This window comes from Anabrus simplex, chromosome 4, assembly GCF_040414725.1.
Source record: "Anabrus simplex isolate iqAnaSimp1 chromosome 4, ASM4041472v1, whole genome shotgun sequence".
In the NCBI taxonomy this organism is placed as follows: Eukaryota; Metazoa; Arthropoda; class Insecta; order Orthoptera; family Tettigoniidae; genus Anabrus; species Anabrus simplex.
The window spans coordinates 273,801,412-273,827,074 of NC_090268.1; the positions used below are offsets into that span (position 1 = coordinate 273,801,412).

General features: G+C 44.1%; 1 protein-coding gene across 1 annotated transcript in view; it reads right to left on the minus strand.

Annotated features, from left to right (window-relative positions):
* LOC137500487 (thyrotropin-releasing hormone receptor-like) overlaps window positions 1-25,663 on the minus strand; it is a 66,903-nt gene that overhangs the window by 26,775 nt on the left and 14,465 nt on the right. Inside the window, exon 2 of the mRNA XM_068227387.1 lies at window positions 11,086-11,246. Within this exon, the coding sequence (XP_068083488.1) occupies window positions 11,086-11,246 (161 nt within the window). The remainder of the gene's footprint in view (window positions 1-11,085; window positions 11,247-25,663) is intronic.

Genomic DNA, 25,663 nt, shown 5'->3' on the forward strand with positions numbered 1-25,663 from the left:
ACCAATTCTCCCGTAATGTAATGTAAATTGCCTTTAAGTCACCTCCGTAGTATGGGATTAGCCCTTGTATTAACGGCCTAGTGCCAAGTAGGTCTTAAGCAAAGTGTATTAGGAGTGCAAGTTCGCCTCCTCTCAAGTTGTATTTTAGAGGTCATGTATTAATCTTTTCTCACCTAATAGACCTCAGTAGGTTGGGTATTTTACCCCTGTGTATATGTCCTTTGAGGACAACTTGAAAGTTGAGTTTGGTGTGGCCTGGGAGAGGCTTAACTTTAAGAGCGAGTGGCTCTTTTCTAAAATTGAGAGTTGTATGCCTCGAGGAGGCTTTGCTGTGTAATTTGGAGCAAGGGCTCCAGGGTTTGAGTGGGGTCTTCTGCCCCTTTTGTTGAAATTGGTATATCGTAACGTTGAGCTAGTTGCTCAAGAATTGTGTTTTCAGGGCTCGAAGCCCAAATTCTTTAATCCCTGTAATTGTACATTTCAAGTTGTATTTCGGCTACTATGTACCTGTTCTATTCGTTGTTACCTAATCTTGAAAAGAAAATATAACCTTGTTAAATTTTAAAATTTAATTTCTCTTTAGTAGCTTGAGACCTATTCACCACCCAGCACCTTCTTTCATGCTTAACTACCACAAAAACGCGGTAACAAGTGGTAGCAGAGCGTGGGTGAATGGGTCTCAATTTAGCCCCTTTTGACGGTTAAACATTGCTTTAATTCGAACTCTAACAATTTTCTCAGTTGCTGGAATTTTTGAGTTTTTCAAAATTGTTCTGTCATCATGCCCGGCCCTCGCGATGTTCTCCTCCTTAACTACTTGCGCAAAGAGGAGTTGATATATGAGTTAACTATCAGAAACGTTCAATCTGGAGGCACGGTTGCAATAGACACTAACAAGCTTAGAGAGTCCCTTGATTTGCCCATTTCCATCCCCAATTTGGGAGAGAAAGAAATTGATGACTCTCTTTCCACGATCGTCGAGAATATTACTGGGCTAGCATCGGTAGTCAGCTTTTTTGATGAAAACGATCCATCTCCTAATCAAATTAAGCGTGTGCAAGGCAGGCTGTATCACTTTGCAAATAGAGTTAATGATCTATTGTCTCTAAAGGTGAATGACGTTCAGAGGAAGCAAGCTAATACGCTCCTTGAAACTATTTCTGAATTGTCTAATAAGGTCACTCAATTGCTAACCGGCGAAGTTCCTCCCAAAACTGATCAACCCGCCACGGTGAATGTAGGTAACGAGGAAGAGCCTCCTCAGGGAGAAGTCAATAGGATAACCGTTGCTGCTCAAACTATCTCTGCCCCATCGAACAACGAATCTGAACGCCGTGCGTCATTGAGTAACATCCGCTCTGAATTAACTTCTTTGCCTTTGAAACCTTTAACGACCATGTCACCTGGGTTCAGCAGCTTGCCTCATCCATTGGCAATGTTGCTTAGAGCTATCTCTAAGTTTTCCGTCAACACCACCAGTGACGTAATTTCATTTTTAAGATTTCTAGTGGAATTTCAGGATCATGCCCTTGTGTTTTCTCTTTCCCCATGTCAAATTTTGCAAATTATCTATCCTTATGCTATTGGTGTTCTATCTGACAAAATAGTTAGAGCCATTGCCGAGCAATCTTCTATTGAGGATTTCCATGCCCATTTGCTAGCTAACTTCATCCCGGCTAGGGCCAGGTCCTCCCTCATTCAGAAATACTATTATCGGGTACAGCGCTTGGATGAAAACCTGGCAGACTTCATCCAAGATATTAAGTTTTATACTAGGGTGTTTGCTCTCCACTTCCCTGAGGATCAGATTGTGCAGGCTATTGTAGAAGGTATTTCGCCATCCTACAGGTCATATTTGTGTTTCGCGGCGTGTCCGCAAACCTTCTCTGAACTTGAAGCATTGGCCGTCTCAGCGGAAGGAGTTAGATACGCCGATTCTTTGCGTGTCGCGAAAGAACCCCCGCCTTCCTTTAGTAACACTCGGCCTCCACCTCGCCGACCAGTCAATCCCCGTAAATGTTATGCTTGTGGGTCGCCTGACCATCTGCGGAATAAGTGTCCTCTGATCAAGTCAAGTGGGACAAGGAATGGAGTAGGGTCATCACAAGGCTGTTTTAAGTGTGGGGCCTTCTCACATATCGCCAAGAATTGCCCAAACTCAAATAGCACCCCCTCCTGCTCAACTTCTGGTGCAAATTCCAGCTATGCCAATAATAAAAAGTGACTAGTGGCGTCGGCTGAGCCGACTAATCCATCTTCCCGAGACTCAGCCCCTAGTAAACAGGTTGTAAATGCAGAGATCGACCAGCCTTCAAATTCATCTTTTGAATGCCCTAAAGAGTGTCTTAGGATTGCGGCGGATACCCCCGCACCTGTTCCTTTTCTTAAGATTGAGTTAAATAACGAGCCTATAACAGCTCTCTTAGATTCAGGCAGTGTTTGTTCCATTATTTCGGCTGATTGGTATTCTAAATTGAAATCTGTTTGTAAACTCCCTGACTATGTCTCTTCTCCTGTTCAATACGTTTCGGCTAATTCATCTCCATTAGAAATTCTAGGTTCCTTACTGGTCAAAATTCGTGTTTTTAAGTTTACATGGAAAGTTAAATTGTTTGTGGCCAAGCAATTGTCTTGCCCCATTATATTGGGAGCTGACTTTATTTCTCACACTGGTCTGGTGCTCGATCTTCAGAGTAAGTCGTGCACATTCAAATTTGCCTCTAATTGTAAAATCCCTCTATTAAAGTGTAATTCTGCATCATGTTCATCTATTTCGCCTACCCAGGATGAGAGGTTGTTAGACCTTAGACATCTACCTGAGGAGCAGGCTGATAGTATTCGGCAACTGTGTCAGTCGTTTCCCGAGGTGTTCTCTGATACTCTTGGTGTCACTGACCTTATTGAATACAAAATTGAGGTCACGGATTCGATTCCTGTTCGCTTTCCACCTTATAGGTTGTCTCCTCCTAAAATGAAAGCTCTGAAAGAAATCATCGATCAGATGTTGAAGGATGGTATTATTAGGCCCTCTAAGTCAGCGTATTCTTCGCCTATTTTTCTAGTCCCGAAACCCCAAGGAGGCTTCAGGCCTGTCATTGATTACAGGGCTCTCAATCGGAAGGTGGTGTTGCAATCTGTGCCCCTTCCCGACCTTCATTCTTGCTTTTCATGGTTTCGCAAGGCCAAGTTCTTCACCATCTTGGACTTGAATCAGGCCTATAATCAAATTCCCCTTGCCGAAGAGTCTAAACACCTTACAGCGTTTGCCACGGACTGGAATTTATACGAATACAACCGCGTGCCTTTCGGGCTCCCCACGGGGGCAGCTGTGCTCACTAGGCTACTAGATAGGGTCTTCTCCGACATCAAATTTGAGTACTTATATCACTACTTGGATGATGTCGTCGTATTTTCCGAGACTTTTGAAGAACATCTAGATCATCTGCGAGAAGTTCTGAATCGCCTTCGTAAGGCTGGGTTAACTGTTAAGTTGTCCAAGGTTGCCTTTGCTAAGCCCTCTATGTCATTCCTAGGGCATATTGTGTCACCCGATGGTGTAGCAGTCGATCATTCTAGAACACAGGCCATCCGGGATTTTAAACCTCCTAAGGACATCAAAGGTATCGCTAGATTCATTGGTATGGTGAATTTCTTCAGGAAGTTCATTCCTAACTTTGCTAATAGAGCGGCGCCCTTAAACCTTCTTCGTAGGAAAGGCATCAAATTCGAGTGGGGACCTTCTCAACAAGCCGCTTTTGAAGATCTGAAATTAGCTCTCTGTAATGCCCCTGTACTTGCTATGCCTGATTTCTCGAAGAAATTCATCGTCCAAACCGACGCATCGTCGTCAGCAGTAGCTGCAGTTCTTCTTCAAGAGACTGAACTAGGGAGGCGACCAATCGCCTATGCGTCTAGGACATTGTCAGCTCAAGAAGCAAAGTACTCCATATATGAGCTTGAAGGTTTGGCAGTCTTATTCGCCTTAGAAAAGTTCCGTCTCTATCTGGAACACGTCAAATTCGACCTGGAGACAGATAATCAAGCCTTAAGCTGGGTCTTAGGTAGGCCGCGTCGTACTGGTCGTATAGCCCGTTGGGCCATCCGTATTTCTGCCTTCCAATTCGATGTCAGGCATATCAGAGGTACTGAAAATGTTGTTGCTGATGGACTCAGCCGTATGTTTTCTAACGACGTCGAGACCCATGAACCGGTAGACAGTTCATCACCTCCCGAGTCCATGCTATCTGATGTTAATGCCATCTTAACAGATGCTCCCATGCTTTTTAGGGATATTGAGAAGTACCAACGTGAAGATCCGACGCTGGCTCCGATAATGGAAACCCTTCCTTCTGGGGAACATGTTGTCCCTTATGTTCTGAGGAATGGTGTTTTATGTTGCCCTTCGAGGCATGACAAGATGATGAAAGTTGTCGTTCCAGCAGTTCTTGTGCCTATGATCTTCAAGTATTATCATGAGTCCCCATTAGGAGGGCATCTTGGTATCTTTAAAACTCGTGAAAAGATTCGTGAAATGTTCATATGGAAAGGTATGGACGGTGAAATTCGGGAACTTGTAAAAGCTTGTAAATCTTGTTTGATCAGTAAACCCACCATGTCCACTAAAGTAGGCCTTTTGTCTTCTCATCAAGCGTCGCGCCCCATGGAACGCCTGTATATCGATTATGTGGGACCCTTCCCCCAGTCAAAGGGTAATGCCAACAAGTTCATCTTTGTGTGTGTAGATGGTTTTACAAGATTTTCTTGGTTATTTCCGACTAAGCTGGCTACCGCTCAGTCCACCATTACTTGCCTAAATTCTATTTTTGCTTCTTTTGGTCCGTGCCAATATATTGTATCTGATAATGCTAAGGCTTTTACATCTAATCTGTTTCGTAAATTCTGTTTTGACTTGTCCATCTCTCATGTAACTACATCTGCTTATTACCCTCAACCATCTCTGGCTGAACGGGTTAACCGTAATCTCAGGTCCGCACTCATTGCCTATCATCATGAAGATCCTTCCAGGTGGGACACGTCCCTGCATTGGATAGCTTTTGCTTTGAATTCGGCGGTTCATGAATCTCACAAGTTTACTCCAGCTTCGTTAATGTTCAAGTTTGTTCCCAACTCGCCGCTCTCTAACCTCTGGTCTCTGAATGACATTCTACCCGAGACAATAGATCCGGAAAACATTAAAGATCTTTGGAAAAAGGCTAAAGCTAATCTTAAAGTATCTCATGAAAAGGTTAGGGAAAGGTATGATCGTGGACGGAGACCCACCACTTTGAAGGTAGGTGACCAGGTTATGGTCAAAAATTTTGTTCCCGCGGGCAAGCTTGCCCCCAGATTTCATGGGCCTTGTATCATTCTCGATTTTCTTACGCCGGTTACCTTATTGCTAAGTAATCCAGCCACCGAGAGGATATTTAGAGTTCACCTGTCCCAGGTGAAACCGGTGTAATTTCTGTGTTAACTTGCTCCATAGTATTTTGAACGGATATGAAGGTTATATTTGTTCTTTTTTTTGAGTTTCACTTTTAAGGCATTCTGCCCCTTCTGTAATATTTTGGTTTTAGATGTAAGCATGTTTGTGAAACCTGCCCCGACCCATTAAACTGCCATCCTGTTCTTGCCACGGCCATTACCACGCTCCCGTCTCCTGCTCCACCTTACACTGTGGCTTCATAATAGTAAATGTCATGGATATCTACACGCCGCTGGCCCCTCAACCTCTCCACAAGCCTGTACCCTCAAAGAAGATGATTGTCCAACACAATTCTGCCGCCTAGCTTTAATGTTTCAGCGCCCCCGCAGCCGCGCAGCGCCGTGCAGCGACTGGGGAGGGGGATGGGCCCCCTCCTCTCCAGCGGAGACGACATGTGCAGGGCGAGCCGGAGCTCACCTCCCGGCCAAGGCTGATGTGCGGCGCACGACCTGCTACATGCCCGCAGCCTGTATCTGTTCACCGCGGGCGCGGCGTACTTCAACACCTCTGCTCCCCTCATAGTGCGGGCGAGCGGTATCTCAGGGTACTTGAGGGGTCCGAGCGGCCTCCGTTGGACGCAAGCTGCAACGGCCGGTCTGGCCATCCGACTCAATCTACATCAACTACATGGACAGTCACCATAAGCAATAATTACAGTTGGGAATTTAACAACAATATTTGGTGAACATTGCAAAACTTTTCTTCACTTTTAAGCATTAAATGTTTATCTTCAGAAATTCAACTACTACAACAGAAAAACTTTACTGCACCGGCAACAACAAAATTTTGAAATTGCAACCAACCAAATTACTAAAATCTTATAAATGCTTCCGCAATTAATCTTAATATCAACGTCTAAACTTGGACCTTATTTTGGAAACAAAGCTTATGTTCTTCTGTGTTACCCCTTGGAGGAACTTTTGGGGGGGGAGGTCTGTACCGGGCGGTACACCTCTACTCTGTTTATTTAAAAGTTGCGCCAGTTGAAACTCCTCTTCTGGAGGAAGGTTGAACTTTATCTATTCTATTAATTCTCTACTTTCTCAGAAGATGTCACCACGTGGAAAATTTTGAGTTTTTGAACTGTGTCACTTTTGATGTGTTTTTGTTTCGCTTGAAGTAAGAAGTGTGAACTTTCTCTTCTAGAGGACACTACTGAAGATCAACAATAGTGCGACCTAGTGCGGAGTCAAAGAACTATTTTGTTGGAGAAATTTTTATTTCAAGAGTTTGTTCTTTGTTAAATTTCTTTCTGTCATGGTTTAAGTTGGCTGTATACCCCTCTTTTTCCCCTTATTTTGGATCTAGCCAATCCCGAATTTCTTTAATTAATTTTCCACCAATAATGTGTTTCTTTTTCCTCTATGTAGGGGTTTCTTTTCCCGAACCAATAAAAACTTTGAGGGAGGGTGTTTTATTTCCCCTAACGCCTAGAATCTTCCGCGAGAGGATATAAACTGCTGATTTTGGGGTCTCCGGGCCACTTCTGTTCCATCGTTCAGTGTATTAAGTACATAGCAGGAGGCGGGAAGCGCCTCTTTCCTCGGCAGCGATCTACCACCAGGTAATGGCCTATTAATAACTTCTTTTCTTGCTAGGGCGGCAGTTTAACTCTCGCGGCGGGTTCGAAGCGTTTTCCATCATGTAACCTTTTCCTAAAATGTAACTACTCTTTTCTTCTATTCTCTTGTAAAGCTACATTATGGGATAGAGAGTGCTAACCCTCTCGAGTTCCCACTCACATCGTCTTGAGGTGAACTTATTTTTCTCAACCAATTCTCCCGTAATGTAATGTAAATTGCCTTTAAGTCACCTCCGTAGTATGGGATTAGCCCTTGTATTAACGGCCTAGTGCCAAGTAGGTCTTAAGCAAAGTGTATTAGGAGTGCAAGTTCGCCTCCTCTCAAGTTGTATTTTAGAGGTCATGTATTAATCTTTTCTCACCTAATAGACCTCAGTAGGTTGGGTATTTTACCCCTGTGTATATGTCCTTTGAGGACAACTTGAAAGTTGAGTTTGGTGTGGCCTGGGAGAGGCTTAACTTTAAGAGCGAGTGGCTCTTTTCTAAAATTGAGAGTTGTATGCCTCGAGGAGGCTTTGCTGTGTAATTTGGAGCAAGGGCTCCAGGGTTTGAGTGGGGTCTTCTGCCCCTTTTGTTGAAATTGGTATATCGTAACGTTGAGCTAGTTGCTCAAGAATTGTGTTTTCAGGGCTCGAAGCCCAAATTCTTTAATCCCTGTAATTGTACATTTCAAGTTGTATTTCGGCTACTATGTACCTGTTCTATTCGTTGTTACCTAATCTTGAAAAGAAAATATAACCTTGTTAAATTTTAAAATTTAATTTCTCTTTAGTAGCTTGAGACCTATTCACCACCCAGCACCTTCTTTCATGCTTAACTACCACAAAAACGCGGTAACAATAACAATTTATGAGCTGGAACGAAGTCATAAAACCATAACCTTAATTTACTCTATTCAATGGCATAGGCTTGCAAGTGGCGAGGGCGTTTTGATCACATTTCCCCACCCTTTCATTGTTACACCCCTAGTTTCACGTCATTTTCAGGCAGTAGTAATTTTTTTCGGCCGTTATTATACACTCATTTTTATTGCTATTCCGGAGATTTTCTGACTTCGGAATGACATGTCAGTGATCCCAATGTCCTTATGCTTTGAGTGAACATGTCTCTATATTTTTAATTATTCCAATGCGCCATTAATTGAGACTTAAAATTGACTATATTATCATTGCTTCCCCATAAGGAGAGCTCTAGGGTGGGTACGCCAACATGGCGAACCGCGCGCTCAACTTGGCGTACATTCTCCTGCAGCGGAGAGCTGCCATCAGCGATCCATGCATAGAGATCAGTAATCCTCCCCGAATGCTACCCACTCCGATCAGGGGTCTCTGTAGCCGAACCAAGCAGCCAAGGCAATACCCACCTGGTCATAGCAGGTTCTGCCCGGGGTCCGATATTGAACGATGCCTAATACGGGATGACTGAGGCAATGAGCACTAAGACTCCCTTCCTCCAATCACCCGCAATATCATGTACCCCATAGCGTGTACAGAGCACTAAATATAGAGAAAAAATAAAAATAATTAATAATAATATGTCCTTCTGGCATTCGGCTGTGCGGGGACCTGTGTTGTCAGGCGGATACCACTGCCAAGGTACATGGCGCTCCCACCACGCAATGGTCCCGGGCTTTTGGGCATAATCGCACACGTAAGAGGCCCATCTCCGGGCAGCACGTACATCAAAATTTTGATTTTTCTACATCTGACCCTCGGAAAAATAATAATAAAATAAAGAGGGGATCATGGCCACATGACCCTTTAAGTCGCCTTCTACGACAGGCAGGGATTACCTGTGAATGTACTAGACCCCTCCCATCCACAGGAGGTCCAACACATTATACCAAACCGCAATCCATGTCCGCGCCTAGGTCGGCCCTTTTAGTCGATTCATACGACAGGCAGGAGGTACCGCGGGTGTATTCTACATGTGCGTCCTCCACCCGCAGGGGGTAGTGTGTTTGGTCCGCGAGAGGTATTTTATTTCCCTCAAGTCCGCCGGCAAGCCGGTTAGGACCTCCCTATCCGCCACCTGGGACGCGCCACGTGGGAGTATCACCTCTTCCCCTGCTACGCTTTCGTAGCAGGTTCGTGGCTTTTTTGAATGAATTTTGTATTCTTAAATTTTGGTCTTTACTAAATTTTGTTCTTTTATCTGTGGGTTGGCAATGTTAATTTTTCTGTCCGCCAGTTTTGAACTTAGCCAATCCCGAATGTTTTTAATTAATTTTGGACCAATCGGGTCCTTCTTCCTCAATTTTTGATCTGTAACTTTTAGACGACCAATAAACGTCTGTGGGTGTGTCTTAATCATTCATGTAAGATCTCGAATCTTCCACGAGGGTATAAAAACTGCTGATTTTCTTGTCTCCCGGCCATTTCAACAACATCTTGCTTAGTGTATAGAAACATAGCAGGGGGCGTGTAGCGCCTCTTCCTTCGGGCAGCAGCTCTTCAACAAGGTAATGGCCATTTAACATCTTTCTTTTCTCCTTGCTAGCTCAGCAGTATAACCCGCGGGGCAGGTCCGAAACCTTTAATACGTAACCTTTAACTTAAAAAACATGTAAATCTTTTTCCATCTTTGTAAAACTTCATATATCTTTGAATGTAAATCGGGGATAGAGAGTGCCTTATCCTCTCGAGCTGCCATTCATCTTGATTTGAGATGAGTACGTTTTCAAAACCGATTTTCTACTCTTAATGTCTTAATATTTTCTTATACGAGTCACCTCCCTAGCTTGGGAATTGCCCCTGTGTCAGGGTCTAATGCCCCTTAGGTTTTATATAAGTTTTCATATAGGAGCGCAACTAACACCTCCATTCACATTGGTATTTTGGGCCTTTTATTTTTCCTTTAAGGCCCTGTAGGGTGGGTACGAGATACCCCTGTTTAATTCTTGTATTTTGTGTCTCGATGGCAAGTCACTGTAAAGTCTGGTATTTCATTTAATAGGCTTGAAAGATTGAGAGCGGGTCAGCTCTTCCCGTTATTTTAAAAGGTGCCTCTAGGGGGCTTGACATTTCGAGGTGGGAGCAAGTGCACCATGTTATGAGGGGTTTTCTGCTCTTTGGTAATTTGCGGTTGTGAGCTGAGAGCTCAGAAATTGTTAAACTTTGGGGCTCGTAGCCCAGAATTTGTAAAGCCCCCTTAACTTGTTCTTTCGTTTGTAAAGTTACATTGTACCTGACTTTTCTTTGTTACTTCACCTAGTGAAAATTGTTAAAACTTGTTGTCTATTGAAAATATAACCTTTATTTAAATTTTAATTAATCTTTCGGCCTTGTAGTTAGACCCATTCCAGCCCGCACCTTCTTTCACCTCTGCTGATCCACCAAAACATGGTAACAACATATACGAGTCACCTCCCTAGCTCACACTCACACATCGAAATTTCTCGGCGAAGCACGGGTGGGAAAATGTAGGATTGTGATGGTAACGGTGGTGGCCTTAATTAAGATACAGCTCTAGCATTTGTCTGGCATGAAAATTGGAAACCACAGAAAACAATCTTCAGAGCTGCCGACGGTGGGATTCTAACGCACCATCTCCGGAATCCAACCTCACAGGTAATATGCCTCTCAGGACAAGATACACAAAAATCTTCCAATAATGCCGAAAATGTGTGGGAAAAATGTTATAGGTTCTACTTTTTGTTTTATAGATTTTGGAGCAGCTGAGGTGCCTGAAATTTGCTCCGGAGGCGTTCTTTTACGTGCCGGTAAATCAGCCGGTGTATTTAGTCCTTCAAATACCAACAGACTCAGTATAATAATTGCATAGGACTAACACATTCAGCCTCGTCTGCTTCCTTTACAAATTGTTATAACTCGTACCTCACGTTAAAATAAATCTAGGTCTACCACATCCCTGAATTTATTCGCGAAATTTCTTTCCAGTAATGTGGAAGTACAGTGCAGTTTGAAGCCACTATAGTTCAGACTCCACTTGAAATAAAGCTATTTAATAAAATAACACGAAAGGGAACTAATTGTGACTATAAGAAAGTCGGAAATACCTGTTTATGTAGATGCACGTCTTAGCGAACATAAGGAACCAGAGATCCATGAATTTCTTCTTGTTCAACAGCGTGGCAAAGCTGTTGTATACCAGTAACCCTCGGTACGGTAGCCACAGTGTAATAAACACTATCACCACAACCAGCAACATCCTCACCACCTGGAATGTAAAACAAATATTACAGTCAGATTCTTGTAAATATATACGATGCGAAGGAAGAATTAGTGCTGTAAATCTACCATTACATGATGATGATGATGATGATGATGCTTGTCACTTTAATGGGCCTAACATCTATGTCATCGACCCCTGATGGTACGAATGAAATGACAAAACGTTTTAAATCATCCACTGACCAAAAGAAAACAAATGACATGAAGAATGAATGGATGGACATGTATCCAAAACAAACTATAGATCCTACCCAAAAACTACCAAAAAGAAACTGCTTTACCGACCAAGGGACCACTTCTAAAGTACAATCCTGATGATGATGATGATGATGATGATGATGCTTGTTGTTTAAAGGGGCCTAACATCGAGGTCATCGGACACTAATGGTACGAAATGAAATAACAAAAAATTCAAATTCATCCACTGATCAAAATAAAATAAAAATTGTCATGAAGAATGAATGGATGGACATGAACCCTAAAAGAAACAAAAACAGTGGATCAGACTCAAAAAGAAGGTAGTTAATTAGAGTATTACTGACCAAGGGACCATTTATAAAGCAGAATGATGCTTGATGTCGGAAGGGGTGCTAAATTCACAGCTAAGGCCCCACAGAATGGTGCATGTCGCGAGTAAAGTAGAACCATGGTATTTGTCATTTTGGGGTACTGATCAAAAGTAGCCAAGACTCACGGTGGTCCACACAAGATGGTACTACACACAAGTATTGCAATTCGTACAGGGAACGCAGACCTATGGTGTTTCGCACACAATGGCGCCACTCATAGCCAACGCAAACCGATGAGGTTCCTCACCTAGGTGTACTAAGCACGGGCGCCGGCATTCCCGTGGTGTTCCTCACATAGTGGGTACTAATCACTGGCAACGCAGACCCGCGGTGTCGCTCATATAGTGGTACAACTCACAGGCCACGCCCAGACGCGTGGTGTCGCTCACACGGGTACAACTCACAGGCAACGCCCAGGCCTGTGGTGTTACACACACGGGCACGACTGACGGGTACTGGAAACCCACACTGAACCCCCCTCGAGTGCTACGAATCACAAAAATATGGAGTACCTAACAGAGTGGTACTACTCGCAAGTAAAAGCGACCGATGGAGTTCCGCGCGTGACGGTACTAATCAAAAGTAGTTTCATGGTTCTAATCCAAGCATCCCTTGGTCGCCCCTTTTAGTCGCCTCTCACGACAGGCAGGGGATACCGTGGGTGTATTATTCGTCAGCCTCCCCCACCCAGAGGGGGTGTGAGTTTGATCTGCGAGAGGTATTTTATTTCCCTCAAGTCCGCCGGCAAGCCGGTTAGGAGCCCCCTATCCGCCACCTGAGACGCGCCACGTGGGAGTATCACCTCTCCCCCTGCTACGCTTGCGTGGCAGGTTCGTGGTAAAGTAGAATCATGATATTTCCCAAGCTGCGGTACTAATCAAAGGTAGCGTAAACTCACGGTGTTCCAAACATTAAGGTACTACTCACAAGTATTGTACGTCGTAAAGGTAACGCAGACCTATGGTGTTTCTCACAAAATGGCGCCACTCATATCCAACGCAAATCGATGAGGTTCCTCACCTAGGTGTACTAAGTACGGGCGCCATCATTCCCGTGGTGTTCCTCACATAGTGGGTACTAATCGCTGGCAACGCAGACCCACGGTGTCGCACATATAGTGGTACAACTCACAGGCAACGCCCAGACCCGTGGTGTTGCTCACATGGGTACGACTCAGGGGTACTGGAAAACCACACTGAACACCGCTTGAGTGCTACGAACCACAAAACTATTCAGTAGTTAACAGAATGGTACTACTCGCAAGTACAGGCAACGCGTGTTGTTACCCGCATGATGATACGAATCAAAAGTAGTTTCATGGTCCTAATTCAATCAAACCTTGGTCGCCCCTTTTAGTCGCATCTTACGATAGGCAGGGGATACTGCGGGTGTATTCTACATGTGCGCCCCCCACCCGCAGGGGGTTGTTGGGGTACTAATCGAAAGTAGCGAAGACTCACGGTGTTCCACACATGATGGTACTACTCACAATTATTGGACGTCGTACAGGTAACGCTGACCTATGGTGTTTCTCACACATTGGTGCCAATCATAGCCAACTCAAACCGATGAGGTTCCTCACCTAGGTTTACTAACCACAGGGACCCGTACTATCCCGTGGTGTTCCTTACATAGTGGGTACTAATCACAGGCAACGCAGACCCACGGCGTCGCTCATATAGTGTTACAACTCGCAGGCAACGCTCAGACCCGCTGTGTTGGTCACATGGGTACGTCGCACGGGTACTAGAATCACACAGGGGACCAAACCTCTGCTGCTGATCACAAACCTATTTCGTACCTAATATACTGGTACTACTCGCAAGTAAAGGCGACCTATGATGTTCCCCGCGTGATGGTACTGTTCAAAAGTAGTTTCATGGTTCTAAGATAATCATCCCTTGGTCGCCCCTTTTAGTCGCCTCTCACGACAGGCAGGGAATTCCGTGGGTGTATTTTTCGTCCGCGTCCCCTACCTACAAGAGGTAGGGAGAGAAGAAAGAAGAAAAAAGGGATCCATCATCTGGGAAGCGCCACGAGGGTGTATCACTTCTCCCCCTGCTACGCCAGCGTAGCAGGTGCGTGGACTTTTTAAAAGGAAAATCTAAATTTCTTATTTGGCGTCCGTAACAAGTTTTGTTCTTTTTTAGATATGATGATGATTGTAGTTTAAAGGGGCCTAACAGCTAGCTCATCGGCCCTAATGGTAAGAGGTGAACGAAACGAAATTTCTAACTTCAAAATCTAAAGCGAATGATGATGGAAATATGATAGTGAAACAAAAGCAATCAGTGAATCCAATTCACAAAGCCCGAATTATTAGGATGGTGCATTATTATCTAAAGGCTTCCGAAATCCAGACTGCCGGCCCCTCATAATGTTACTATTCACTGGGAGGTAAAACCATGGTGTTCTTCTTACTGTGGTACTAATCGCAGGTAACGTAGACTCATGGCGTTTCTCTAATGGTGGTTCTAATCACAGGAAATGTAGACCTGTCGCATTGTGCACACAATGGCATCACTCACATGTAACAGAAACCCATCGTGTTTCATACATACGAATTCTACTCACTAGCAACGCAGACCCATCGTTCTCCGCACATAGTGGACCTATTCACGGTTTATCACGTGATGTTCCTCACTAAGTGAAACTATTCACAGACAACGTATATTCATGGTGTTGCTCACATAATGCTACAAACCATATGCAATGTACACCGACGGTGTATGACGTATTATGGTAACAACCACTGATAACACAAACCCATGGTTTCGTCACATAATTTAACTACTGTCAGGCAATTCACACCCATGGTTTTCGCACATAGTGGTACTTATAACGGGCGCCAGCTAAACCCGTGATTTTCCTCACATAGTGGTACGAATCACAGGCAAACTACGCCCATGGTGTTTCTATTCTGAACCCAGGGGAACCGACACATTCCAGCACAACTTAACGGCACACGGCACACGGCCGCAAGACGCGCCTCCGCTTCGGTAGACGGTAGACCCTTCTAACCACAGAACCGTGGTGTTCCTCACATAAAAGCACTTTTAATTGGTAACGTAGATCCGTGGTGTTCCTCACGTAATGGTATTAAGCACAAGTAGTTTCATGGTTAACAGAATGGTACTACTCGCAAGTACAGGCAACCCATGGTGTTACCCGCATGATGATACGAATCAAAAGTAGTTTCATGGTCCTAATTCAATCAAACCTTGGTCGCCCCTTGTAGTCGCCTCTTACGACAGGCTGGAGATACCGTGGGTGTATTCTTCGTCTGCGTCCCCCACCCACAAGGGGTAGACAGGGAGAAAGAAGAAAAAGAAAAAGAAGGGATCCGTCACTTCGAAAAATGAAGTAACGGACAAAGAAACGCAACGGCCAGGAACGGCGCGAAAATGAAAGATTCCTTTCACCTCGAATACTCTAATACCGGCGGGGTCGGAAATGGACAAGAGTTGACCAAGGGAGATCAGAGAGGATAGATTAAAGTGAGGAGCCGGGCACAAGTAAGTGGAACTAATGCTAGGACTCAGCTAAGGGGCCGTGGTCGCCAAACAACCTACCCAAGTTGAGAGGCCCTGGGGCACCTTTTAGTCGCCTATTACGAGAGGCAGTAGATACTGTGGGTGCATTTTTCACCTGCGTCCCACACCCCCAGGATATTATTTTTAGACATCTGGAACTTCATGAAAAATGAACCCTTATCTTCAACCAAACAAAATGGATTATTAGGAAAATGGTAAACATCTGTAACATCTATAACACTTCTCAGGCAAATTTACTAAATCTCTCAGAAGTATGCCATGAGTCAGAAACCATTACGATATAATAAAAATCCACGCAGCGAACCCATGGCAAGGTAAGAGGAATAAGGAAATATTAGATTTGCCATATGGATCTAAAATATGATAACGATTCAAACAGATGAAAGAGAGGTACACGAATTCTAGATTAGAAGTGAAAGGACACTGCCAGAAACGTAATTGCCCCATTGAAAAATGTGAAGTTCATTACCGCATACTGACTCCTTATGGATGTGTTTTGACACTGAAAAGCTTTAATGGTAGCAATGATGTCACGATCAATTAACGTTTCACCTTTAAACAGGCTTCTCTTTTTACCACCACGCCTAGAATTATGACACATGAATGACAGAATAGCTATCTGCTCATGAAAGGTTATAAAGCTTCAACGTCAAATAAAATACAAAGCCTTTTTCTGTTCAGTTGAAAATAACTGGCTTGAAACGTATCCATCGGACAGTGAAATAGCATGCTTAAACAATTGCTTCTGCTAGGATCAATTGCTTCAACTACCAAGAAATCTTGATGAACTATAAATTATTGTATCATACCTATTAACATTAGTTTTTATCCAGATGATGATGATGATGATGATGCTTGTTGTTTAGATGATGCTTGTTGTTTAAAGGGGCCTAACATCGAGGTCATCGCCCCCTAATGGTACGAAATGAAATAACAAAAAGTTCAAAAAATCCACTGAAAAAAATAAAAATTCATGAAAGGTCATAAATAACACTATTACTGAGCAACGGACCACTTAAAAAGCACAGTCCTGAATCGAGGGTGCTTGATGTCTAAAGGGGTCCAAAAGCCAGGTCTAAGGCCCCTCAGAATGGTACATGTCGCCAGTAAAGTAGAACCATGGTATTTGTCACGTTGGGGTAATAATCGAAAGTAGCGAAGACTCAGTGTTCCACACAAGATGGTACTAATCACAAGTATTGTACTTCGTATAGGTAACGCAAACCTATGGTGTTTCTCTCACAATGGCGCCACTCATAGCCAACGCAAACCGATGACTTTCCTCACCTAGGTGTACTAACCACAGGGACTCGCACTATCCCGTGGTGTTCCTCACATAGTGGGTACTAATCACAGGCAACGCAGACCCACGGTGTCGCTCATATAGTGGTACAACTCACAGGCAACGCCCAAGACCCGCGGTGTTGCGCACATGGGTACGACGCACGGGTACTGGAAACCCACTGGAGAACCCCCTCTACTGCTACTAATCAAAAACATATTTCATACCTAATATAGTGGTACTACTGGCAAGTACAGGCAACTCGTAGTGTTACCCGTGTGAAGGTACGAATCAAAAGTAGTTTCATGGTTCTAATTCAATCATTCCTTGGTCGCCCCTTTTAGTCGCTTCTCACGACAGGCAGGGGATACCGTGGGTGTATTATTCGTCCGCGTCCCCCACCCACAGGGGTAAAAAAAGAGAAAAAAGGAGAAAGAAGGGATCCGTCACTTCGAAAACTTAAGTAAAGGACGAAGAAAGTCAAGGGCCACGAAGGGCGTGAAAATGAAAAACTCCCTAGGCCTTGAATGCTCTTATACCGTCGGGGTCGGGAAAGAACAACAGTTGACCAAGGAAGGTCGAACAAGATAGACGAAAGTGAGGAGCCTGGCACAAGTAAGTGGAAGCAATGCCAAAACTCAGCTTAGGGCTCCGTGGTCGCCAATCCACACTCCCAAGTTGAGAGCCCCTTGGACCCCTGTTAGTCGCTTCTTACGGCAGGCAGGGGATGATGATGATGATGATGATGATGATGATGTTTCTTGTTGTTGAAAGGGGCCTAACATCGGGGTCATCGGCCCCTAATGGTACGAAAGGAAATGATGATGATGATGCTTGTTGTTTTAAGGGGCCTAACATCGAAGGTCATCGGCCCCTAATGGTACGAAATGAAAGAACAAAAATTACAAAGGCATCCACTGACCAAAATAAAAATAAAATAAAATGTCATGAAGAATGAATGGATGGACAGGAACCCAAGAAAACACAAAACAAACAGACAAAAACAAAAACCAGTGGATCGGATTCAATACAGAACGAAAATAACATTATTACCGACCAAGGAACCACTTATAAAGCACAAAGATGCTTGGTGTCTAAAGGGGGTGCAAAATCCATGTCTAAGGCCCCACAGAATGGTACATGTCGCGAGTAAAATAGAACCGATGATGATGATGATGCTTGTTGTTTTAAGGGGCCTAACTTCGAAGGTCATCGGCCCCTAATGGTACGAAATGAAAGAACAAAAATTGCAAAGGCATCCACTGACCAAAATAAAAATAAAATATGGCATGAAGAATGAATGGATGGACAGGAACTCAACAAAACAAACAAACCAAAACCAGTGGATCGGACGCAACACAGATCGAAAATAACATTATTACCGACCAAGGAACCACTTATAAAGCACAAAGATGCTTGGTGTCTAAAGGGGGTGCAAAATCCACGTCTAAGGCCCCACAGAATGGTACATGTCGCGAGTAAAACAGAACCATGGTATGTGTCATTTTGGGGTATTAATCAGAAGTAGCGAAGACTCACGGTGTTCCACAAAAGATGGTACTACTCACAAGTACTGTACTTCGTACAGGTAACGCAGACCTATGGTGTTTCGCACACAATGGCGCCACTCATAGCCAACGCAAACCGATGAGTTTCCTCACCTAGGTGTACTAACCACAGGGACTCGCACTATCCCGTGGTGTTCCTCACATAGTGGGTACTAATCACAGGCAACACAGACCCACGGTGTCGCTCATATAGTGGTACAACTCACAGGCAACGTCCAGACCCGTGGTGTTTGTCACAATGGTACTAATCACGGGTACTGGAAACCCACAGGGGAACCACTCTCTGCTGCTACTAATCACAAAACTTTTGTGTACTAAATGTAGTGATACTACTAGCAAGTACAGGCAATATGGTGTTCCCCGCGTGATGGTACGAACCAAGGGTAGTTTCATGGTTCTATTTCAATCGTCCCTTGGTCGCCCCTTTTAGTTACCTGTCACGACAGGCAGGGGATACCGTGGGTGTGTTCGTCTGCGTCCCCCAACCACAGGGCGTAAAGAGAGAGGGAGAAAAGGAGAAGAAAGGAGGGATCCGTCACTTCGAAAAATGAAGTAACGGACGCAGAAAGGCAAGGGCCACGAAGGGCGTGAAATGAAAGACCCCCTAGGCCTCGAATGCTCTAATACGGTCGGGGTTGGAAAAGAACAAGAGTTGACCAAGGGAGGTCGGACAGGATAGACGAAAGTGAGGAGCCTGGCACAAGTAAGTGGAAGCAATGCCAGGACTCAGCTAAGGGCCCCGTGGTCGCCAATCCACACTCCCAAGTTGAGAGCCCCTTGGGCCCCTGTTAGTCGCCTCTTACGACAGGCAGGGGATACTGATGTTGTTTTCTACATGTTCGTCCACCACCCACAGGCGGTGGCAGGCAGGAGATACCGTGGGTGTATTCTGCATGAGCGTCCCCCACCCACAGGTTTTTTTTTATCCAGATAATTACTTCAGATTTGACGCAGCTGTGGTTTCAAGGTTTCTCACTAAATGTTGCCATAGGATGGAAATTCAGCCTAGATGGTGTCAGGTTAAAAAAAAACATGCGCACGGTAGCTGAGAACACACGGCTATTATTACGATAAAAATGAATTGAGTTATCTAGTTTAGACTATAAACGGTTATTATATAATTATATTATTGGGCATAACAGGTAAACTAGACTTACATATACCGGGAGAGATGGCGGTGCGGTTAGAGGCGTGCTGCTGTGAGCTTGCAACCGGGAGATAGTGGGTTCGAATCCCACTCTCGGCAGCCCTGAAGATGGTTTCCCTTGGTTTCCCATTTTCACACCAGGCAGATGCTGGTGCTGTACCTTAATTAAAGCCAAGGCCGCTTCTATTCATGCTGATGCTTGTTGTTTTAAGGGGCCTAACATCGAGGTCATCGGCCCCTAATGGTACGAAGTGAAAGAACAAAAATTGCAAAGGCATCCACTGACCAAAATAAAAATAAAATATGGCATGAAGAATGAATGGATGGACAGGAACTCAACAAAACACAAAACAAACAAACAAAAACCAGTGGATCGGACTCAATACAGATCGAAAATAACATTATTACCGACCAAGGAACCACTTATAAAGCACAATGATGCTTGGTGTCTGAAGGGGGTGCAAATTCCACGTCTAAGGCCCCACAGAATAGTACATGTCGCGAGTAAAATAGAACCATGGTATGTGTCATGTTGGGGTATTAATCAGAAGTAGCGAAGACTCACGGTGTTCCACAAAAGATGGTACTACTCACAAGTATTGCAATACGTACAAGTAACGCAGACCTATGGTGTGTCTCACACAATGGCCCAACTCAGAGTCAACGCAAACCGAGAAGGTTCCCCACCTAGGTGTACTAAACACGGGCGCCGGTATTCCCGTGGTGTTCCTCACATAGTGGGTACCAATCACAGGCAACGCTGACCCGCGGTGCTGCCCATATAGTGGTACAACGCACAGGCTACGCCCAGACCCGCGGTGTTGCTCACATGGGTACGACGCACGGGTACTGGAATCCACCAGGCCAGGCTTTTACTGCTACTAATCACAAACCTATTTCGTACCGAATTTAGTGGTACTACTCGCAAGTACAGGCAACCTATGGTGTTCCCCGCGTGATGGTACGATTCAAAATTAGTTGCATGGTTCTAATTCAGTCTGCCCATGGTCGCCCCTTTTAGTCGCCTCTTACGACAGGCAGGGGATACCGCGGGTGTATTCTACATGTTCGTCCTCCACCCGCAGGGGGTAATGTGTTTGGTCCGCGAGAGGTATTTTATTTCCCCTCAAGTCCGCCGGCAAGCCGGTTAGGACCCCCCTATCCGCCACCTGGGACGCGCCACGTGGGAGTTTCACCTCTCCCTCTGCTACGCCATCGTAGTAGGTTCGTGGGCTTCTATTCAACTCCTAGGCCTTTCCCATCCCATCGTCGCCATAAGACCTATCTGTGTCGGTGCGACGTAAAGCCACTAGCAAAAAGAAAGACTTGCATTAGGTAATTGATTTTAATACTGAAGGTGAGTAGGAGAGTAGGGAAAATGTTAAGGAGAAGGAAAAATTAGTGCCCTTAAAATTGTTATTTGAGCGGCTAAGAACCTCAAACGGGTACACTGAAGGTAATAATTTAACTGCATTTCTCTATGCTCTCACTAAGGTGCCAAAATGGGAACTCGTATAGTTCAAGTGTTTTTTTTTTTTTTTTTTTTTTTTTGCTAGGGGCTTTACGTCGCGCCGACACAGATAGGTCTTATGGCGACGATGGGATAGGAAAGACCTAGGAGTTGGAAGGAAGCGGCCGTGGCCTTAATTAAGGTACAGCCCCAGCATTTGCCTGGTGTGAAAATGGGAAACCACGGAAAACCATTTTCAGGGCTGCCGATAGTGGGATTCGAACCTACTATCTCCCGGATGCAAGCTCATAGCCGCGTGCCTCTACGCGCACGACCAACTCGCCCGGTTAAGTGGTTTAAAATATACGATTCTTACAAGAGAAATCCTTCGAAACCAAGCCGTGATATATTTGATTAGATATCTTGCCAGGAAATTACGCTAATCTCGGATTAATTTTGATATTTTCTATAACAATCGCCCATCCCCGTATCTATAGGCTCGAGAGTCAACTTAAAAGTGTAAATTTTCATCGGAACGTAACGCTAATTATTGAGGTCGTCTTTTGGAGGCCAGATGATAAGGTTCGAGCTGGCTTAAGCGTTAAAGATGGCAGCATAAGGTAAGGCACACCTACCACCTTACGATGTGAACATTATCTACGTGTGGCAAAGAGAAGATATCGATGATGATGATGATGATGATTATGCTTGTTGTTTAAAGGGGCCTAACATCTAAGATCATTGGCCACTAATGGTACGAAATGGACACAAGAGATGATACTTAAAATATTAAAATGCATCCACTGACTACAGTTTAAAATAAATGGTGATGCAAAAAATGATTATGGGATTAAAACTATCAGTGGATCTAATTCGCAATGCCTTATTTTCTAATAAAAGAGTAGAGAATAGAGGTGATAATGGAATTAAATCATTGCCTGGACATTCAGATATATATATATATATATATATATATATATATATATATATATATATATATATATAATCAAGTTATGATTTAAAATAACACATTGCCGGGCTGAGTGGCTCAGACGGTTAAGGTGCTGGCCTTCTGACCCCAACTTGGCAGGTTCGATCCTGACTCAGTCCGGTGGTAGTTGAAGGTGCTCAAATACGTCAGCCTCTTGTCGGTAGGTTTACTGGAACGTAAAAGAACTCCTGCGGGGCTAAACTCCTGCACCTCGGCGTCTCCGAAAACATCAAAAGAGTAGTTACTGGGACGTAAAACAAATATTATTATTGCTATAAAATAACACATTAAAATACGCAACACAAACTAAAATGAGGGCAATGGGATAAAAGCGCATTTAACACAAATACACTAAGACTGGTTCATGCGTTCAAGAACGTACAATTGGTTGGTAATTTTCACTATTTTCCGTACCTCTCATATTTGTCCGAATTTATGTTATATGTTGTTCTTACCTTAATTGTTTCGGTTTGGTTACTTTTTGTTTATTCATTATAAGTTCCCTTCGATGTGCAGTCATGTCACAGGTCATGCGAACACTGCTTGCCTGTTTCTTTCTCTTCTTCGCTGCCTTACGTCATTTTTTCTTACTTGCAGATTGGTTGCATCACCTTGACATGACTGTTTGCGTCACCGGCAACTTCCTTTCTAATTGGTACCGAGAACGTATTCTTCCGCGCTTTTCTATTTTTTCATTGGTAATTTCTGTTATTTGCCTTTAGCCTTTGTTACATTACTTAATTAATTGGAAATTTTAAATATTCTTTCTGGACTACCTTTTGTATTTCTTTGTTAAAATATTCATGTACCCTTGTGCAATTATTTCTTTTAGTCTTACAGCACTATATTGCCTCCTATCTGGAACCTTCTACAGCGCTATTTAAGGATCAGTCTACAGGGATACTGCCCTCACTCTCCGGGTCTTACCGGAATCGTCGCCAGTACTCCACGACAGCTCCTATGCTGCACATTCATCCTGACAAGATACTTGTCCCCACGCATTGGCAATAGCGGCATCTCGCCAACATGTACTTCACTACTTTCTGCTCGAGGTTAATCACCTCGCCTTTCGCTCATGTGTTGAGCGCTACAGCATGACTCGTCATTCAGCCTTGTAGCATTCGTTGTTGGCATGGCTGACCTGTGTACCTTTACTTGAAATATGAAACGAACGCCAGCCTAGGTTTTGGTTTTCTTCGTAGCAAGATATGCGCTAATCTATTAAGATTTTATTGACTATTTTAACCAGTCGTGTCTAATACTTGCAAAGGACACATTTATTTTATATATCGGCTGGTTCGTTTATGAAGGTTATTAATTACAGCTCACCACCGGATAATGAAACTGCTGGACTAAGGTCTTTAAAAATTTTCTCTGAACTTCTGGCGGAGAATTGAGTGCTGCAAGATCCCACTCAAGATTTTCTGGTCCAAACTGAAAATTTAGTGTGTAAACTTTTGCTATCGAAATTTAGTACATTCAACTTTGTTATTAGTTTGGTAACTTTAATATTATTCGACTTATTCATATTATTTAGCTTCAATTATCGGTCTGGTTTTGACCAGCCTTCACATTAATGTATTCACTCAGATATTAGAATTTATCAGGTGTCTTAAGACAAGAGTCTTACTTATATTAACCCTTCTTTTATATGCACGGCTGGTGGCTACCTTTCTGCTCAAGGTCATGTACTCAATATAATAAACGACTATTCAATAATTATTGTCATAGTCCCTCTAGTCTTTGTCATCTTTACATTATTAATATAATAAATGTTGTAACTGCTGATCCCTTATTTCTTATTTCCCGAAAAAATTGGAATCCCTTTCCATTCCTCGTTTTCTTCAAGGACAAAGTACATCATTAAACTAGATAAAAAAGACCACCATCCCTCATAAAGCGGATGACGAGATCTGCTGACTGCTCGTCATCTCTCGGGATAAGGGAGATTGTACTCGGGAGGTAAAGACTACGGCGCAGGTCGACCAGGTCCACACACTCCGTAAGGATGTGTACCACAGTAAGATGATCGCCGCAAGTACACACCGGAGAGGATTCTTTCAATACATGAGAGTGAGTCAGGACACCATGGCTGATACGAAAACGACATAATACCACAGCTTCACTCCACGAAGCGCGAAGGGAGTCCTCCATATCTTCTTCGTTCATTTTATCGCCCTCACATTATTTGGAAGTGGAATGGCCAGCCACTCCATCTCCCAATGGGGCATAACCAGATGTCTCAGCTGTATGCGAATATCACTTGCTGGAACCTTGTAAGGCAACGGTGGCAGTGTAAATGCCTGCTTGGCAGCCTTATCTGCTAATTCATTGCCCCCTACACCCATGGGGTTTGGGAGCCACATAAACGTGATTCTGGTGCCGGCATCCGAACACCCGACCAGCAGGTCCTGGACTAGCTTCACCAGAGGGTGACGAGGGAAACAGGTATGAATAGACGCTAGTGAGCTCAAGAATTCAGTACACAGAAGAAAGTGTCGGCGCTCATCGGGCAGGGCGTAACGCAGAGCTTCACAGATAGCTTAGGGGTGTTCTGTGTACACACTACAGGTTTCCGGGAGAGCAAAAGAAACCTACGTAAGTGTCGAAAACAAACGTATCTGTCCTTGAACTATCCGTGTAGACGACGACTGAACATGGATACCGCCCAACAGCGGACAGAAAGAGCCTCCCATAAATCGAAGGGTCCATGTTTTCCTTCGGGCGAGTGTGCAAATCTAGGATTATTTCAGGACGTCGAACTACCCCCGGAGGTACCAAACTTGCTTGTCTGACAAGTCAAGGAACAGAATGTACGTGAAACAATCTGTGACTGCTATCCAAGCGTATTCCTACCGGCCGCGTTGCTCAAGGACAAGCAGCGTACAGCCGACGGTTCCCATTGTTGAACACGCAAATATAGCTTGGGTGAAGTGGCATCTATCGCAAATTTGTAGCATACGACAGAAGCAGCTGCTGGCGCCTCAGGTGTGAAGGTGGCACACCAGATTCAGCGAGCATGCTAGCTACGGGGTTTGTACGATGATGATGATGCTTGTTGTTTAAAGGGGCCTAACATCGAGGTCATCGGCCCCTAATGGTACGAAATGAAATGACAACAAAAAGTTAAAAAATCCACTAACCAAAATAAATAAAAATGTCATGAAAATGAATGGATGGACATGAATCCAAAAAAACAAAAAAACAGTCGATCCGACACAAAAAAGGTCATAAATATTAGTATTACTGACCAAGAGCCCACTTATAAAGCACAGTCCTGAATCGAGTATGCTAGATGTCTAAAGGGGTCCAAAAACCAAGTCTAAGGCCCCTCAGGATGTTACATGTCGCGAGTAAAGTAGAACCATGATATTTCTCAAGCTGCGGTATTAATCAAAGGTAGTGTAAACTCACGGTATTCCAAACATTAAGGTATTACTCGCAAGTATTGTACGTCGTAAAGGTAACGCAGACCTATGGTGTTTCTCACACAATGGCGCCACTCATAGCCAACGCAAATCAATGAGGTTCCTCACTTAGGTGTACTAATCACGGGCGCCGGCAATCCCGTGGTGTTCCTCACATAGTGGGTACTAATCACTGGCAACACAGACCCACAGTTTCGCTCATATAGTGGTACAACACACAGACAACGCCCAGACCCGTGGTGTTGCTCACATGGGTACGACTCACGTGCACTGGAAACCCACACTGAACCCCGCTTGAGTGCTACAAATCACACAACTATTCAGTACCCAACAGAGTGGTACTACTCGCAACAAAAACGACCCAGGGTGTTCCGCGATTGATGGTATTAATAAAAAGTAGTTTCATAGTTCTAA